This window comes from Palaemon carinicauda, chromosome 24 (genome assembly GCF_036898095.1).
Source record: "Palaemon carinicauda isolate YSFRI2023 chromosome 24, ASM3689809v2, whole genome shotgun sequence".
NCBI lineage: Eukaryota > Metazoa > Arthropoda > Malacostraca > Decapoda > Palaemonidae > Palaemon > Palaemon carinicauda.
In genome coordinates this window covers 77,239,442-77,259,944 of record NC_090748.1, presented here as the reverse complement: position 1 = coordinate 77,259,944, position 20,503 = coordinate 77,239,442, and the positions used below count along the sequence as shown (strand labels likewise).

General features: G+C 45.2%; 1 protein-coding gene across 1 annotated transcript in view; it reads right to left on the bottom strand.

The window, feature by feature from the left end:
- LOC137618160 (RNA-binding protein 33-like) overlaps positions 1-20,503 on the bottom strand; it is a 329,225-nt gene that overhangs the window by 243,199 nt on the left and 65,523 nt on the right. The window contains exon 4 of the mRNA XM_068348206.1: positions 15,137-15,334. Within this exon, the coding sequence (XP_068204307.1) occupies positions 15,137-15,334 (198 nt within the window). The remainder of the gene's footprint in view (positions 1-15,136; positions 15,335-20,503) is intronic.

Genomic DNA, 20,503 nt, shown 5'->3' with positions numbered 1-20,503 from the left:
GTTCCGAGAACGTCGTGTGAAATTCACCAAGAAATTTCTTAATTTTACTGATGACGACTAGTTAGACGTGCTGTGGTCAGACGAAGCAGTGTTTACAGTGACTTGTAACCGAGGGGCACGAGTTTATCGTCGTAAGGGTAGTGATCCATTAGACCCAAGGTACCTTGAAAACACGGTAAAACACCGATTCTCTTATGGTGTGGGGCTATTTCACAGGGACAGGCATTGGGAAGCTTGTGTTTTTGCCAAAGAACGATAAAATAAACCAATATAATTACTTGGAACTCCTTCGTGAACATTTACCCAAGTGTTTTGAGCTTACCTCCGCCAGGATCTTTCAGCCAGCAGGACGGTGCCCCTACTCACAGGTCAAAATTAGTGACTGATTGGCTTGAGGATTGTCAGGTGGCATACATCAAGGACTGGCCAGGCAACAGTCCTGACCTAAATCCCATTGAAAACCTCTGTCACACCATAAAACTTGATCTACAGGGCAAGGAAGTGAGCTCGCTCCCCAAACTCCAGGCGGAAATCAAGGCATTTTGGCACCGTTTCACACCTGAAAAGCTCATGGGGTATGCCCTTTCACTCCCAGCACGTCTCCAATCTGTTCTCAAGAGAAAGGAATAGCCAACGAAGTATTAAAAGTAAGTGTCGTGTGTTTATTTAATATTTCATTGAAATTTAAATTTCATTGTCTGATTTTTTTAATGGGGTACACATTTTGGCGAGTACTGCATGTATGTCTGTATGTATGTATGTATGTATGTATACATATATATATATATATATATATATATATATATATATATATATATATATATATATATATATATATATTATATATATATATATATATATGGGCTCAAGCCATGTCGTCCTGATGGAAGTTCCTTAAAGGCAGCTTCCTAGGGTATATTACAACTACGGCGATATTCCCAGAGAATTTACCTTAAGGTACCCAGAATTCTAACTCCTGGAGCGAGTATCCCTAAAAAAGACCTTAGGGATATCGTAAATATCAGCGGTCGTATTCTTGACACGCCTCATAGCAATCTATACCCCGAATAGAGTTAACACTTCGTAGGGGTCAAATGGCAAGAAAACGAAAACGATAAGAAAGGGGGGAGCCGTTCGTAAGGCATCTCTCCTCCCCGTTTCGTAAGCGTGCCCTGCGCCGCGAGTGCGTAGAAATACGACTCGGTGTTTTTCCCTGTGTTACTACCAAAATCTTGGATTTACTCGCTTATTATGCTTTCTCCAACTTCTTCTGCCTCGGATAAGTTGAGTACTATTTCTTTTATGTATAAATGTAGGCTCTTGTTTTAAAATTTAAAGTAATTAAAAGAGTTATCTTTGATACAAGAGCTGTTGCCTGCTGGAGGCGTCATGGACGCTGTCGCTCGCTAGAATAGGATTTATTTGTTAGCAAGAGCGACGTTCCCAGCCCCTTGCGCTTTTATAATTAGCTGCTTAGCTTATTTAGGAATTCTGTTATGATGCGATAGTAGTGTGCCTGGCGAAAGTTTTGCCTAGGCTGACCGACACTAGTCTTCGTAGCCTAGTTGTTGGCCCTTGTACTTCCTGCATGATAATTAGTCTTCCAAGTGTGATTTTATATTGCTTAAAGCGTTAGGCAACGTTATACATATAAGCTCTTTTTCGAGTATTTTCCAAGATAGTATTGGAGTGAGTTTCGGTGATTTAGGTAATCGATTCTCTTAGTGCCTAGGCTAGGTTGTCTTAGGTCATTATAATATTATCTGTTTCCCCGTTTGCTCCCTTCTCTTCGGGGAAGGGGCAAACCCTTTCCCTCTGTTTAAGCCTTAGGCTTAACTCTAGTGGTTTGTTTGAATTAAATTTCAAATATAACTATGCTGGAGTAGTACTGTACCTTCCTGCTCCAACTGACTTGGTTCAGAGGGGGACAGTACAGCAGTGTATTAGTCTGAGTCCGTGTTGGTCTAGCGTGGGGCAGAGTCTCCCTTGCTGCCTGACACGGGCATAGGAGGTTTATCCTCCTTGGATCACCTTGTTGGGTTCCTGTAGTTGATCCCTTCGCTCGGTGACCCCTCAGACTTGTCCTCTTTGCCGTTCCGGGTTCGGGATATGTTCCCTTTCCGGAATAGCAATTCCTTCCTTGCCTTGGTTTTAGGGAGGCAGCCAGTAGTGCCGGCCTCCCTCTCGGGATTTCTCTGGCTGAGATGAGCTTTCTTAGTTGGGAATGATCCTTAACCAAGGCAAGGTTGGACAGGACCCTCTGTCCTTCCCTTCTATTTTTCCGTTTCCTTTGTGTCAGTCGTCCGCATCCGTACCTAGCCTAGGTTAGGATGGGGAACTGACGTGGTCCCCTGTCGGCCGGCAGAGTGTGCCGACCGGCAGAGACCCTTTCTTTTGAGTGCTGCCCGGTCCTTTCTTGGTCCCTCAACCACTGCCGTCTGTAGATTCAGTAAGCAGTGATTAGGAAGCCTGACTTAGTGTCTCCCCTTCCTCTCGGCACTCTTTCGGGTGCCGGGCGCAGAGGTTCATAGCCTCTTAGCCCGGCACTCATTCTGTTGTCTTCTTAAGTGTTGTCCTTGCCGTCTGCCGGCCTAGGGGCCGGCCGTCGGTGGAGGGGTGTTTTCTAGTTCTCGTGCTGTCGGTCGGCGGTGGTTATATGCCTTTGCCGGCCGGTCTCTTGCTCATCTGCCGGCCACTATGAGTGGCGGCCGGCAGCCGAGCGCTACCTGGTGTGGATGCCAGCCGGCGGGGTTTGCTTACCGCTGCCGGCCGGCCTGCTACACTGCTCGGTTAGCCGGCCACTAAGAGTGATGGCCGGCAACACGGTGCTACCCGGGTGGCTACGGACCGGCAACCACTGCCGGCCGGTTCAGGCATGGGAACTGGAGTTCTCCCCAATAGGGGTGATCTGAAGTTGTATACTTGAGACCTACCTTTGGAAAAAGGGGGGGGGGGTACTGACCGGCAAGAGCCGGCCGGCACACCACCCTCATGTACTGTATCAGTTCTTTCTTGGGTGGTGTATTCTACCAAGGGAGACCATGATATAGTAGGTTACAACACTGTTTTTCTAACTTACTTGTGTTGCTTTGTGCAATCACCTGGTGTCGCCTTACAAGGATAAAAAGAAAATTCTTTTCATCTCTGGACAGAATGGTAAAATCTTACCTTAGGTGTGAGCTACACCTAATTTCCCTTGGGAAATATGATCTCTGGTTATTCTAGTAAAGACTAACTACGTGATTTTATGGCTGGTGGGCTTCTACAGGTGATTGTGTGGGTTACACAAGTAGGTGTCTTTCCCTTATTCTTTGTGAATGCTCATATTTACATGTGAATTGAAATTCACTTGATATTCATGGAAATTTTCTTCTTTTACAGGAGGAGCATCCGAAATGTGATAGTGTCTTCTGCAATGTCCGCAGCAAGAACTTTTGCGGACATGTCTCGTGTAGGAGGCACGCGGCTTGCGCAGCCTCCAATGATGATCATCGCTACTGGGATCCGCAGGTATGTGCAGTATGTACTAACCTGCTATCAGAGGCTTTTGAATCCCCTAGGTCGGCGGAGTCAAGGGATGCAGCGAGGGAGAAGCTCCGTTTATGGGTAAGGGGTTTCCAGAAGAACACCACTGGACCTTATCTTCCTAATGAGAAGATGAGGGCATACCTTTTTCCCAAGGCTTCTACTGACGCTGTTGTTCCCCAGCCTCGGCCGGAGATCCCTCTCGTCCAGATCCCAGTGGAGGAGGATGTTGCGGATGCCATGCAGGACATCCAACTGGATGACAAGATGTCTGACTTGTCCGACCGTGCGGAACAGGACCTCCTCGCAGAGGGTGAGGAGGAGGATCAAGATCCAATTGCCGTGGAGGAAGAGGTTCCCGTACCTTCAGACGTTCCGGTTCAGGCCCCTGAACCTATCCCCTCTACTTCGTCCAGGCTCTCTCTTCCATCGTTGGTATGATACAACAGATACAGAGGGAGAATAATCAGAAGGCCGCTGCAATGGAGCTCCAGATGCAGAAGATCACAGCATCACGTGGACCTCCAAAGAAGCTCAACGTGAAGGACCTTCCTCTGTGCTCGGATGCCAACCCGTGGAGATATGCCGAGCACATGCCGATGACGGTCGGGAAGATCGTCATGTCGGAGAAACTGGGCTCAGTTCCCCTTGAGGAGGTGGAATTCTGGCCCAGTAGAGGGGCCTACCCGGACTGTTATGTCCGTCTGAAGAAGGAGCCGGCCTCGAAGGAGGAGACGGAACCGAAGGAGGTGATCATCCTGGATCACTCCAAGGCTCAAGCTGCCTTAACATCTGCATTGAAGGAGAGGGGGTTCTCAAACTCTAAAGTTGCTGCTTTGAGTAAGAAGCACCCCTCCTTCGTATCCTCCCCGGCTAGGGCCTTCCCCTTTATGCAGAAAGGGTTCGCGGCCGTTTTGAAGGCGGTTGAAGCTGGCAAACCATGTCCATCTCTGGAGGAATGCAAGCCACTGTCGTTGGCCTTGCCGTTGGATAACAAGGACTGGAAGGAGGTACACCTCACCTTCTCGGTTGGGAAGTTGGACGCCGATATTGCAGGTCAGCAGTTCGGCGAAAACCTTCCCAAGTTGTCGGAATTCCTCCTACGGAGGGAATTGGACACAAAGGAGCGTCTGGCAGCCTCGATGTCTCTCCAGACTAACATGGAGACAATGGCTAGCGACCCCAAGATGCCTGAGATGTTCATGGTAATAGCCAAGATCCATCTGGCCACGGTGACTAAGGACCTCTATTGCTTTGTCAAAGCGAGGAGGGCCTGTAGGGAGTTTGTTTTCGCCTCGGCCACAGTGAGGCATGAACCCAAGAGACTCATCTCATCTAGCATCTGGGGTAAAGATCTCTTTCCCAATGAAGTGGTCAAGGAGGTGGTGGACAAGGCAGCCACTGAGAACCGTAATCTTCTCCTTAAGTGGGGCCTGTCCCTTAAGAGGAAGTCTTCCCCTGATGAGGGCCCTCAGCCTAAAGGAAAGGCGAAGAAATCGAGGTTTTCTTCCCGTCCAGCCAAGCCTTTCAGACCACAACGACAGCAGCAGCAGCAGCCAGCTTTGCCTCCGGTACCACAACTGGTAGCCCAGACCCCGACCACCTTCCAATGGGTACCCCAAGCCGTGTCATCAGCAAAGCCCAGAGGTGCAGCCAGAGGTTCGGCGAGACGCCCCTCTAGGGGAAGAGGATTCAGAGGTGGTCGCGGCCAGGGAGGCAAGACTGCAGGGCAGTCAAAGTGAAGTGGCGCCGGTAGGTGGGAGACTACAGTATTTCCGGGATCGCTGGACCTTCGATCCCTGGGCCCACAGCCTGCTCAAAAATGGACTGGGTTGGAGTTGGTACAGTACTCCGCCCCTGTGCCCTCAATTTTTCCAACACTCCACCCCCGTTTTGGAGGAGTACATTCAAGAACTGTTGGAGAAAAAGGTGATCCGGAGGGTAAAGTCCATCAAGTTTCAAGGGAGGCTGTTTTGTGTTCCCAAGAAAGACTCGGGGAAACTCAGAGTCATTCTGGACTTGTCACCACTCAACAAGTTCATAGTGAACCACAAGTTCAAGATGTTAACGTTACAACACATAAGGGCCTTACTGCCCAAGAGGGCATATACCGTCTCCATCGATTTGTCAGACGCATATTGGCACGTTCCAATAAGTCGCCGTCTCTCCCCCTACCTAGGATTCAAGCTACAACAAAAACTTTATGCTTTCAGAGCGATGCCTTTCGGGCTAAACATAGCTCCAAGGATCTTTACGAAGCTTGCGAGCGCAGCGCTCAAACAGTTACGCCTAAAAGGGTTCCAGGTAGTAGCCTACCTGGACGATTGGTTGGTGTGGGCAGCATCCAGAGCGGAATGCTTGCAGGCTTCCCTACAGGTGATTCAGTTCCTGGAATATCTAGGTTTCATGATCAACAGAAAGAAGTCTCGTCTTTCTCCAGCTCAGAGGTTCCAGTGGTTGGGAATTCACTGGGATCTAGTGTCACACCGTTTTTCCATTCCAATGTCGAAAAGGAAGGAAATAGCGGGGTCTGTCAGGAGACTTCTAGGTTCCGAGAGGATATCAAGACGCGAACGAGAGGGTTTTGGGCTCTCTTCAGTTCGCATCAGTAACAGACCCAGTGCTAAGAGCACAGCTAAAAGATGCAGCGGGAGTTTGGAGAACCTTTGCCTCAAAAGAGCGAAGGGACTTGAAGAGACCGGTCCCACTTCGGCTACGTTCTCTTCTCAGACCGTGGTCTCAAGCCAGTCGTCTAAAGAGGTCAGTACCTCTTCAGCCACACCCCCCCCCCCCTCCGGTGACAATCCACACAGACGCCTCAAAGGTAGGGTGGGGAGGTCACTCCCATCGGAAAAAAGTACAAGGGACCTGGTCCAAGCTATTTGGGACTTTTCACATAAACTTTCTAGAAGCTATGGCAGTGCTTCTTACCCTGAAGAAAGTATCCCCACGTCACTCGATCCATGTAAGGTTGGTACTGGACAGCGAGGTGGTAGTGAAATGTCTGAATCGGCGGGGATCGAGATCTCCACCTCTCAACCAGGTAATGTTAGCCATATTTCGACTGGCGGAGAAGAAGAAGTGGCACCTGTCAGCAGTTCACCTTCAAGGAGTCCGGAATGTGACCGCGGACGCTCTATCCAGGGTTACTCCGATAGAGTCGAAATGGTCCCTAGACGCAGGATCATTCTCCTTCATCTCGAGACAAGTCCCAGAAATGCAGATAGACCTCTTCGCGACGAAGGACAACAAGAAGCTGCCGAGATATGTGTCCCCATACGAGGACCCCTTGGCGGAAGCAGTAGATGCGGTGTCCCTCGATTGGAACAGATGGTCCAGGATCTACCTGTTTCCCCCTCAAAATCTGATGTTGAGGGTCCTCAACAAACTGAGATCCTTCAAGGGAGTAGCAGCGATAGTGGCCCACAAGTGGCCGAACAGTGTATGGTTCCCTCTAGCTCTGGAACTACGACTAGAGTTTCTACCACTCCCGGACCCAGTTCTGTCCCAGCAAGTCCAGAAGTCGACTGTCTACGCTTCATTACAGAAAACCCGGACCCTGCAGCTCATGATTTTCTCTCCCTAGCGGTGAAGAAACGGTTCGGAATCTCGAAAGATAGCATCGACTTCCTGGAAGAATAAAAGTGTAAGTCTACTAGAAGGAAGTACGAATCAGCATGGAAGAAATGGGTAGCCTTTGTCAAAGACAAGAATCCGCACGAGATCTCTACGGAGTTCTGCCTATCCTTCTTCATCCACCTCCACGGACAGGGGCTGGCGGCTAACACGATTTCTACATGTAAGTCAGCTCTGACAAGACCCATTCTATATGCCTTCCAGGTAGACCTCGCTAACGAGATGTTTAACAAGATCCCGAAGGCCTGTGCTAGGCTTAGACCTTCAGCTCCTCCAAAGCCTATTTCATGGTCTTTAGACAAAGTCCTTCATTTTGCCTCATTACTGGATAATGAGGAGTGTGCACTGAAGGACCTGACTCAAAAAGTAATCTTCCTTTTTGCCCTTGCTTCTGGGGCCAGAGTTAGTGAGATTGTAGCCCTCTCGAGAGAGGAGGGCCGGGTTCAGTTCCTGGATGGGGGAGAACTGAACCTGTTTCCGGACCCTACGTTTCTCGCTAAGAACGAGTTGCCCACCAACAGGTGGGGTCCCTGGAGAATCTGCCCTCTGAAAGAAGATGCATCTCTATGTCCCGTAGAATGCCTAAAGGTCTATCTTCGTAGAACTTCAGACTTCCATGGGGGCCAACTATTCAGAGGAGAAACATCGGGCTCAAATTTATCTTTAAATCAACTTAGGGCGAAAATTACATATTTTATTCGCAGAGCAGATCCTGACAGTTCACCCGCAGGTCATGATCCGAGGAAAGTTGCTTCATCCTTAAACTTCTTTAACTTTATGGATTTTGAACACCTTCGTTCATACACTGGCTGGAAGTCTTCCAGGGTATTCTTTCGCCACTATGCTAAGCAAGTGGAGCAGCTAAAGAGGTCTGTGGTAGCAGTTGGTTGCGTCGTTAACCCTGCTGTTTAACTCTGCGAGGAACAGTGGATTTATTTGGGACTTTGATTCTTGGGTGAGTGTATAGTTATATGCGTTGCTATAACTAGTAGTGAAGGCTCTGGGAGCCCACAGTGACTGTTCCAGCGTTATGGTGATTGTAGCACAAGTACAGACAGGTGTGCCGAGCGTTTCTGACGCTAATGTCAGTGGATAGTAACATGGACGTTTAACTTTGATACCTTGGTGTGTGACAAGTGACCTGATTGTTTACTTTCAGATAACCATACATCCATGCACTACGGTACTTGTGTAAATTGTTGGTCATCCACCTATCATATGTATATATTTGTGGTAACCATGTCTATTTATTGTTATTCAATAAACTTGTTCTCGGGAACCTTGCGTCTCCTTCACCTATATTGATTTCATTTTAATTATTGAGCATTTAGCCTATGTATATCAATCGGGGATATCTATAATAGCCTATTCCTTAATGCAAGCTTGTTGCACTGGTTTATACTTTCCTTAGCATAAAGGGCTCCACCCCTCTCTGAGGACGGTGGCGGCAGCAAGTTTAATCCTACGCAGATATAACCTTTTTGTCTATTTCTACTTCGACCAGGGTGCTGGTCGGGGTTTTTCCCTTGGATGCTGTAGTTCCGTAAGGACTATGCTTTACTTCATATAGAGTGAGACCACTATATTGTACTGGCTTGCGAGTGATTCATACATAGGTATATGTACTCTTCGTTCGTTTCTAGAGTCTAGTAAGACTCCTCCCTGTAGGGGGCAGGAAGCGCTTTCATGGCTTATGATTAGTGAAAAGATGTATAACGGTAACATCTTAGGTCTTTCAGTCGAGTTGACAAAGAAACATTCCTGAGGAGTACGGCACGTATTGAGAATCGCGAAAAATCTATTTTTGGGTAAGATGGCCATGTCGTCCTGATGGACCCGCCCTGTTCCTTTCAAAAAAAAAAAAAAGAGAAAAGGGCTGTAGGACCCCTCCCTACATACAGTATCTGTGGCACCTCGTGTATCGCTACAAGGAATACAGATGGCGCCGCGAGCGGCGCAGGGCACGCTTACGAAACGGGGAGGAGAGATGCCTTACGAACGGCTCCCCCCTTTCTTATCGTTTTCGTTTTCTTGCCATTTGACCCCTACGAAGTGTTAACTCTATTCGGGGTATAGATTGCTATGAGGCGTGTCAAGAATACGTCCGCTGATATTTACGATATCACTAAGGTCTTTTTTAGTGATACTCGCTCCAGGAGTTAGAATTCTGGGTACCTTAAGGTAAATTCTCTGGGAATATCGCCGTAGTTGTAATATACCCTAGGAAGCTGCCTTTAAGGAACTTCCATCAGGACGACATGGCCATCTTACCCAAAAATAGATTTTTCGCTTCGCTCAAAATCCGTTATATATATATATATATATGTATATATATATATATATATATATATATATATATATATATATATATATATATATATATATATATATATGTATATATATACAGTGGTACCTCTACATACGAATTTAATCCGTTCCACAACCGACTTCGGATGTAGAAAATGTTCGGATGTCGAAACGAATTTTCCCATAAGAATACATTGAAATAGGATTAATCCGTGGTTGAGCCCAAAGATCTATGATAACTCCTTAATAAATTACTACACATAATTATCCATGAGAATAATGCACACTAAATTAGATAATAGACATGTAAAAAAGAATAATTATCAAAAAGTGATAAATAAGAAAAGGGTTTTTAGCGTCACCTTACCTTAGAAACTCCAGCGCAGGTGTTGTTGGTCTTGCTACGCAGAGAGGAGACGGACGGGCGGTGAGGAGGTAGAGAGGTTAACTACAATAAACGTACACTACCGTAACTTATTCTAACTTACACTAAGTGAACTTTAACACAAATTAGCTTATTTATTTTTTTATTTTTATATTTTATATTTTTTTTTTACATTTTCTTTTATTCTTTTTGATGATTAATTTTAATCACTTTCACTCTCTCCACTTCAAATTGATTGACTTTTTTTCTCTTCACACTTTGCCAGTTTCTTTGAACCACTTCCTTCCTCTTCATCACGAGTTTGCTTTGTAGTTTTTTTTAAAGAAGCTATCGATAGAAAGTTACTTGCTACAACTTTTCAGAATGTTTCGAAAATAAGTTAGGGAAACATCATCAAACTGCGCAACTACACAACAAACCTGCAATTTCTTTGGATGGTATTTGTCGATGAAGTCGACCACCTCTTGATATTTTCCTAACACCTCTTTTATTTGCGCCGAACCTATTGCAAGTTCACTCACACGGATGCCACGCTCATGCTTTTCAATAATTCCTTGCTTAACTTCTAAAGAAAGCATTTCCTTATTCCTTTTCTCACCACTACAACTACCACTTGCGAAACTAAGCCTTTTAGTACCCATGATTTACGTAAAATACCGTAAAAGGGTGAACGTAAAAATTCACGATTAAAACAGTAAAATAATAGCAGAACGCACAGGGCACAACCGCAAAAAGCCGACGAGAACAGAGGACTGACCCAAGCCACGCTAATTGAGGGTCCCTCCGAGGTCGAAGTGCTGCCTTCTATCAGCGGAAATAAAAAACACATCGGGCGCTATGAGTACCAACTATGCGTACGGGTATTGTTTACTTTGGGTGTCGAAAAAAAATTCGGGTGTAGAGTAGGAACGTGTTCGAATTGTACTTGGCGTGTCGAAAAATTTGGATACAACCGGTACGACGAAAATTGCTTACTTCGTGTGTCGAAATAAAATTCGGGTGTAGAGTAAAAAATTTGCTCGAATTTTACTTCGGATGTTGGCAAATTCGGATGTAGATACGTTTGTATATAGAGGTTCCACTGTATATATATATATATATATATATATATATATATATATATATATATATATATATATATATATATATATATATATATATATATATATATATATATATATATCATACATGCATACATATACCGAGCCACTTCCCCAATTTTGGGGGATAGCCGATATCAAACAAATGAAAAAAAAAAGGGGGGGGGGGGACTTCTCCTCCCTACGTCTCTCCCAGCCTAACAAGGGACTCAACCGAGATCGGCTGGTAATCCTAGGGTGCCACACCCACCTTCCCCCATTATCCACCACATATGAAGCTTCATAACGCTGAATCCCCTACTGCTGCTATCTCCACGGTCACACCAGGCACCGGAGGAAGCAGCAGGGCCTACCAGAACTGTTACAATCGCTAACCATTCATTCCTATTTCTAGCACGCTCTCTTGCCTCTCTCACATCTATACTCCTATCACCCAGAGCTTTCTTCACTCCATCCACCTACCCAAACCTTGGCCTTCCTCTTGTACTTCTCCTATCAACTCTTACATTCATCACCACCTTTAGCAGACAGCCATTTTCCATTCTCTCAACATGGCCAAACCACCTCAACACATTCGTATCCACTCTAGCTGCTTAACTTGTTTCTTACACCCATTCTCACCCTCACTACTTCGTTCCTAACCCTATCTACTCGAGATACACCAGACATACTCCTTAGAAACTTCATCTCAAACACATTCAATTTCTGTCTCTCAGTCACTTTCAATCCCCACAACTCCGATCCATACATTACAGTTGGTACAATAATTTCTCATACAGAACTCTCTTTACAATCATGCCCAACCCTCTATTTTTTACTACTCCTTTAACTGACCCCAACACTTTGCATCCTTCATTCACTCTCTGACGTACATCTGCTTCCACGCCACTATTTGCTGCAACCACAGACCCCAAGTACGTAAACTCCACAAGTAACTCTACACTCAACATGACATTCAACCTCGCACCACCTTCCCTTCACGTACTTCTCATAACCTTAGTCTTACCCACATTAATTCTCAACTTCCTCCTCTCACAAACCCTTCCAAATTCTGTCACTAATCGGCCAAGCTTCTCTTCCGCGTCTGCAATCAGTACAGTATCATCCGCAAACAACAACTGATTTACCTATTGATGGTCATTCTCGTCTACCAGTTTCAATCATCGTCCAAGCACTCGAGCATTCACCTCTCTCACCACTCCATCAACATACAAGTTAAACAACCACGGCGACATCACACATCCATGTCTCAGCCCCACTCTCACCGGAAACCAATCGCTCACTTCATATCCTATCCTAAACACATGCTTTACTACCTTTTTAGAAACTTTTCACTGATTGCAACAACCTTCCACCAACTCCATATAACCTCATCACATTCCACAGTGCTTCCCTATCAACTCTATCATACGCTTTCTCCAGATACATAAACGCAACATGCACCTCCTTACCTTTGGCTAAATATTTCTCGCATATCTGCCTAACTGTCAAAATTTGATTCAAACAACACCTACCTCTTCTAAAACCACCCTGTAATTCTAAGATTGCATTCTCTGTTTTATACTTAATCCTATTAACCAGTATTCTACCATACACTTTTCCAACTACACTCAACAAAATAATACCCTTTAATTACAACACTCACGCACATTTCACTTACCCTTATATAGTGGTACAATACACGCACAAACCCAATCTACTGGTGCCATTGACAACATAAAACACACATTAAACAATCTCACCAACCATTAAAGTACAGTTACACCCCTTCCTTCAACATCTCAGCTTTCACACCATCCATACCAGATGCTTTTCCTACTCTTGTTTCATCTAGTGCTCTCCTCACTTCCTCTTTTGTAATCTCTCTCTCATTCTCATCTCCCATCACCGGCACCTCAACACCTGCAACAGCAATTATATCTGCCTCCCTATTATCCTCAACATTCAGTAAACTTTCAAGGTATTTCGCCCACCTTTTCCTTGCCTCCTCTCCTTTTAACAACTTCCATTTCCATCTTTCACTGTCTCTTCAATTCTTGGACCAGCCTTCCTTAATCTCTTCACTTCCTTCCAAAACTTCTATTTATTCTCTTCATATGAATGACCCAATCCCTGACCCCACCTCAGGTCAGCTGTCCTCTTCGCTTCACTTACCTTGCGCTTTACTTCCACATTTTTCACTCTATATCTTTAATACTTCTCTACACTATTACTCAGCAGCCATTCTTCAAAAGCCCTCTTTTTCTCTTCCACTTTTACCTTCCCTCCTTCATTCCACCATTCATTGCCCTTCCTCATGCTGTCTCTAAAAAACTTCTTGCCACACACATCACTTGCAATCCCAACAAATTCTTTTACTAACTTCCACTACTCCTATAAATTACCTGTTTCTCTTAGTTTCACTTCGTCATATGCCATTTTCAACCTTTCTTGATATTTATTTTTTAACCCCAGTTTTATTAGCTCTTCAACCCTCACTAGCTCCCTTTTACATCCACCTACTCTATTCCCCCACTCTTTTGCTACAACTAATTTTCCTTTCACCAAAAATTAATTAGACATACCATTAGCCATACCCCTAAACACGTGCACGTCTTTCAATCTTCCAAATATTCTTTTAGTTATCAACAAATACTCCATTAATGCCCTTCCTACCACTCTTTCATTTGCCACTTGCCACTCTTACCCATGTATATTTGTTTTTATCTTTCTTTTTGAAAAAGCTAAACCTATCACCATCTCTTGCTCAACACATATCTACCAGTTTCTCACCACTCTCATTTTCACCTGGTACGCCATACTTCCCAATGACACCTTTTACCTCTCCAGGACCCACTCTAGCATTTAAGTCACCCATGAAAACTACATAATTCCTTCTACCCAGTCCTACACACCTAGTTAATTCATTCCAGAACTCATTCCGCTCTTCTTCACTTTTCTCACAACCTGGCCCATACGCACTGACAAAAGTCCAACATTCCCTACCCAACCTAACCCTTACCCACATTAACCTAGATGATATCTCCTTCCCTTCCACTACTTTAACTGTCATCCATTCACTCAGCAATAAAGCCACGCCTTCTCTTGCTCCTCCCTTTTCAATCCCAGACACTACCAGACATTTCACCAAACATCACTTCACCTTTCCCTTTTATCTTTGTCTCACACAAAACCAAGATATCCATCCTTCTATTCCTAACGTATTTCCAATCTCACATCATTTACTCTCTATTGTACTACATCCACGCACATTACACACCCCAAACCTAGAGTGTGGGGAGCAGTCACTCTCCCCCCAGCTCCACGTCTTTGATGTCTCACGGGATTATAATACAGGAGAGGGGGTTCCCAGTCTCATCCCTTTTAGTCGCCTCTTACGACACGCAGGGATACGTTATTCCAATTGTTTTTTATGCCCCCGCGGCCACAGGGGGCATAGATATAAAACAAATAAGAAAAAACGAATTAACTCTCTAAACAATCAAATGGCAAGTCTTTGCCAGAAAGTAAAGTGGTTACTCAGCCAAGAGCTGTGAGTGAGCGGGGTAGCAAGTCTACCCCACTCCCACAAGCTAACTAGGGCATGGGGTAGTTATTCCTCACTTAAATTACTTTGGCTCTTCTTTCAGCTACGCCGAAAGTAATACCCCTGTAAGTAGTGGAAGATTTGTATTTGCATAGCAACCAACAGCTTCTTCAGACCTATTAAATTTCCAAGTTAAGGACTTTCTGTATTGAGTTAGAAGGACATTTACTGTAGTTAGAATTGCAACAGTAATAGGGACACTGAAATAACCAATGGCAATTTCTACTGTAGAATATCAAAGAACTTATATGTCTTACTGGATGACTAGTGATAACTGAGATACAGTGAAGTTCCATAGATTATAAGCAGTGAAGGCAAAATTTATGTGAGCAAATTTGACTGGATTTTAAAAGATAAGTAAAGTGGAAAGCATTTAACATTAATTCTACAATTACGGAGTAACAAATCAAAATTATACCCACTATCTAGTTCATGATATGTAATTCACACATACAATCATAAAATTCTCTATCGATGTAGAAAACCACTTTTTGTGAGTGAGGGAAAAGGGATGTAATAAGGAAGTAAAAGCAATGTTTATAATGATGTTAACTTTTAAAATGAAAAACATAGGATGATTAACTCCTCAGAACTTACCAAGAGAATCAGGAATGACACGCTTAACTGTTGTGGTTACAAGAGATGTTTTACATCTCTCACTTTTAAATCTGTCACGACCTCTTCCATCATCTTCTTCCTCCTCCTCTTCCTCCTCCTCCTCCTCTTCTTCCTCCTCCTCCTCTTCAATAATATTTTGAGTTTCAATTTGGATATGTACAGGTGCTGGCTCATCATCTAGAAAGAAAAACAAAGTAATTAATATATGGTTCCCAACTCCACTTTGCATTGCTGAACAGTTAATCCACTGATTCACAGTTTTACTTATCCAGTCAATTAAATGAACCACATTGTAAAAAAAAAAAGTAAAGGTTACCAAGAATAAACCACTAATGTACAAAGATTACTATATATCCTCCCACAGCCAAAGGAAACTCTCCTACATTAAAAACTATGCATTTACATATTCTACATAAATACAGATCTCTACCTCGACATAGGTACAATGAAATTAAAAAAAAAAAAATTATAAGTAACATGAAATTTGGAAGTAATAAGACAAATTCGGAGGTCATTTGTATTTTTCCTATCGACACAAACCTTAGCTATTTATAGGGGTTATTACTTTCGGCGAAACTGAAAGGGCGAGCCATTAAAATTCGAGGGTTAACTACCCATCCCTCTTGTTAGCGCGGGATAGAGGGTGTAGTTTGCTACCCCTCCCACTCACACACCTGTGATTGAGCTAACTTTGCTCGGAGGTAGGACTTCAAGGGGGACAGGGTTGGTGGGCAAGTATGTATAAATGGCTATGGAAAGCCTGATTCCAATTGGACTTCAGACTCCACTGAAGAAATCGAATCCTGAGGCGACTAATGGGAACTAGACGGGCCAAAGATAATAGATGTCAGAGGAGAAATAGCCCCTTCGGGGCTAGGAGATCTTCTCATTTGAGGAAAAGCCTTGTGACTTTCCTCAGCCTTGTTATCCTGTCTAATGGGAAGGCTTTACGATGTTTGGTGTCTAATACCGTGCCCAGGTGGAAAGCAGGGAAGACTTTTCGAGATTACCATGATCCCCAGATCTTGGCAAAGTCTCAGAAGTTTGTCTCGGTGCTGAAAAAGGGTTGTCACAAAGTCTGTTAGGATTAGCCAGTCGTCCAGGTAACAAAGGAGACAGATGCCAAACGTGAGCCCAAGATGACACACGCCAAACACTCTTGTGAAGACCTGAGGTGTTGTGGAAAGGCCGAAACACAGCACCTTGAACTGATATGTTTTATTGTTGATGTTGAAACTTAGATACTTCCTTGAAGACGGATGGATTGGGATCTGGAAGATGCATTATTTAGATACAGTGTACAATTGATGTACTACGGTCTTATCACTAGACTGATCGTGTCTGCCGTCTCCATACAGAACAAAGTCTGTTTGACAAACTTGTACAGAGCTGAGAGATCAGTGACTGGTCTCCAGCCTCCACGTGCCTTTTCAATAAGAATGAGTCAATTAAAGAAGCCCGGGGAACCATCAAGGGCCTCCTGGATAGGACCCTTCTCCGACCAGGTCTAGACTTCGGACCGAGGGGGGCTGGCCCTTTGCCGATTCCATCGCAAAGGAGCTCACAAGCAATGTATTCTTGGTCAGTGGAGGGAGAGATGAAAGGAATGGGATGCGATACCCTGAACAAATAACAGAGATCGTCCAAGGTTAGGCCTATTGCAGCATCCACCTGGTCCAGTAGCTTTGTAGGCATCCCCCTACTGGTGGACAGCAGGGAGATGACCTCTTCTAGCGTTAACAGTTTTTACCACCATCTCTCTAATGTTTTCTTCCACAATTGGACTTGTTGCCTTCCCCTTCCTTAACAAGAAAGGGCTTTTTAAGAGACCTTCGTTTTCGAAACCGCTGCCGTTTTAATAGTTGAAGATTCTTATGGCTGGTCCTTGAAAGGGATAGAGGTCTGTAGGGCCGAGCTGTAAGGGCCCTAAGAAGGAGGGGATCCATGTTGGACTTCCCCCACCTCCCCTCAGCCTGCTCAACGTCCCTTGGCTCGAAGAGGAAGAACCCCTCCATGGAGGAGTTTCGGAGCCTAGCGATCTCAGCGTTAAGGACCTGCTGGTGCAAATTCTCAGCCACACCATCCCATCGGGCAAATGCCACGTGAGAGAGAGAATGTTGAGACGAGATCAGAGATGGAGGCGAAGGTCAGTAACCAGAGGAGACAGGATGAACAGTTTCTTCGAAGAAGAAGACTGAGGAGGTGAAGAGGTGAAAGGACTCTTGTCGCCGACCGACGATGTACGAGCTGGGGATCAGCAGGCTGATCAACAGCACGCCTACGAAGAGGAGTCTCTAAGTAAGACCTTTTACTGTTAAGGGAAACACTCGGAGACGTGCCTTGGACTTCTCCCCCCCCCCAAGGATGTTTGTTCATAACGGGAAGGAGTGCAGACCTCGGCGGCAGAAGATGGAGAAGAAGACGCAGTTGCAGGAGTAGCTGGCCGGGCAGCAGATGGGCGCTCTGAAACAACAACATCCGACAACCTACAAAGGGTTGACGTGAGACGCTGACGCTAACAAGAGTCAACGAGCAATACCACGAAAAAAGTGGGGCCAATCGCTACTGCCGAGCGAGAGGCAGGGAGGTGAATTGTCAACTCTTGAGGCGGCGATTCACGAATCGCTGGACGTTTGAGAATGGTGTTAGCCCACAAGGTCACTACCTGGTGGGCCAGAAAGTCAATGGTGCGGGTGCCAGAGAAAAAGAAGGTCTCCAAAGCCTTCCTGGTACGACAATGAACGATAGTTAACCAACCTACCTTCCTAGCGGCCACAACCACCGCCTTATGTGGCTACAGTTGGTGATCCTCTTTGCATGAGGATGTGACAGCCAGTGACACGGAGAGCGTCAGGAAACCTCCTGCTCAAGATGCGATGGTGATTGCCAACGTGAAGACCGATGACTTGATGATCGATAAGAGGGAGTGTGTCCCTGCGTTGATGACGCGGGATAGATCGTTACCTCTGCATGAGAGTTACGGGATGGTTTGGGAATGCTCAGAGTTACGGCCGAACGCTGGTTCGTTAAGTGACGGATGAGCAATTCCCAAGACAGTGAAGGTTCAAGCTAAACGTGTCGTTGCTCGGGTGAACGCTGTCGGCAAGACGATCGCTGACAACCAGGCGATCGCTGACGAGCCGGGGATTTCCGAGGTGGTGGAAGAGCAGGCGACTCTTGCGTAGCAGAAGCTCGGTGAGAAGTCAAACGCATAAGGGGTTTACGTGTAAACGAACACTTAGGAGGTACACGAGTTGTTGATCATTGACGATGGTCAGGCAATCTACGAGCTGAAAGAAGCATCAGGGATTCACGTGTAACAGAACTCTTAGGTGGTAAACAAAATGTCGATCGTCGACCATGGTCAGACGATTCACAAGCTGATGGAAGCATCGGTGACTCACGCTCTGCAGGATGCTAGAGAGACTGTCGAGCAGGTGACTGTTGTGAGACTGAGCGATTCACGCCCTGAAGGGCAATTGTGTTTGGAAGGAGCGCGACGCGTTAGACTGAAACGCTAGCTTGTTGAGTGATGAGCGTTTAAGCATTGATGAGCTATGAATCACTGGCAAGGAGGTAGACCAACGATTCAAGCACCGTTAGGCGTTTTATGCCTTGATGGTGATTGAAGCGTTTCGGTTACGAGACACGTGAGAACGCTGTCGGGTAGAAGATCGAAGTTCTTGACGCTGACAAGAACGCGATTCTGAACAGCTGAAACAGCAGGCAATTGTCACACTGCAAGTGGTTCACGCGTAGCAGGCAATTCCCAAGAGGGAGATGGAAGAGAGGCACCTGTTGAACTGCGAGCGATTATCGCGTAGCAGGCTAAACAAAAGAGGATGAATGACAGGCGATTATCGAACTGAAAGAGATTCTCGCGTAGCACGCGATTTACGAGAGGTTGAACTAGTCAACAGCCGTACGCAATGGTTAGGCGATCTACGAGCTGAAGGAACGGAGGGCAATTCTTGCATTGAAAGTCAATGATGAACATTACGAGCAGAACCTGACGAGACGGAGAAATGTTACCCTCGTGAGGCGACACATACTCGGGAGGAGATCAAGAACGAGAAGAGAAACATAGCCCAACATCTGGGGAGGAAAACTCTCCCTAGGAAGGGAAAGAAATCCAACCCCTGGAGGCAAATCTCCAGGCTGCGTTCTTTGCTTCCCATCAACAAGCCTTGTTCAAGTTGAAGGTCTGCATCGAGCGTTACCAATGAAGGAAACCATTCGGATCACAACCTAACCCGTGAACGGGAAAGGTATTACCCCCCCGGAGTATACTGCTGGCTGCCCAGAAGTGAGCGGCCGCACTCCCTTCCCCTGGCAGATTCTTCTAAGACACAAAGGGGGGAAGGTAGCGCTAACAGCCAAAATGGAGGAGTATCCCAACGTTGACGATTCTCCTGCAGTGGCGGCCAGTTCACGGAAGGTCATTCGCCAACGGGAAGACCGATGACCAAGGAAGGTCAGAAAGGAAGGTTCTCCATACTTGAGAACCTGCCGTACTACACTGTTACCCACATACCACCTGAAAAGAAACCTACAAACATATATATATATATATATATATGTATATATAAAATCATTAAGTAGGTTTTCATATATAAATTAAAAATATCACAAATTTTAAGTAATTTATATTTTTCCTAACAGTACTTATCTCGAACTACTTTCTTAGGAGTATCTGGGATCTCCTCCCTATCCGACCAAGAATTTTGCGGTCCCCCCTATCTCCGTTCGGGAAGGAAGGTGGGGCCTTTAATTATATATATCCACCGGGTAAGTATATTCAAAAATTTATTTTAAATTGAAAATATCATTTTTAAATATTTAACTTAGCCGGTGGATATATATGTAGGTGATTCACACCCATGGTGGAGGGTAGAGACCAGTATTAAACATTAAAGGAATATAAGCTCAAGAGTTTTTGACAATTATCCAAAAAACAAACTTAGGTATAGGTACCTGATAAGGAAGCTGACTCTGATGATACTCTGCCTCATTAGTCCGCTATCCTTACGAAGCCCAGCGTTCCACTCAGGGTGCTGAAAGACTTCTAGGAGCTGTTATATTTAGGGTGAACACCTCTATAACAGGACCTCATCAATACCCTTGATCTGGGCGCTCTCAAGAAACAAGTTTGACCACCCGCCAAATCAAAAGATTGCGGAAGACTTCCTAGTCTCCACATACAACCCAAAAAAATTAAAAGTTTCAAGAGAAGAAAAAGGATATTGGGATTAAGGGAATGTAGTGGTAGAACCTTCACCCACTACTGCACTCGCTGCTACGAATGGTCCTAACGTGTAGCAGTCTTCATAAAGAGTCAGGACATTT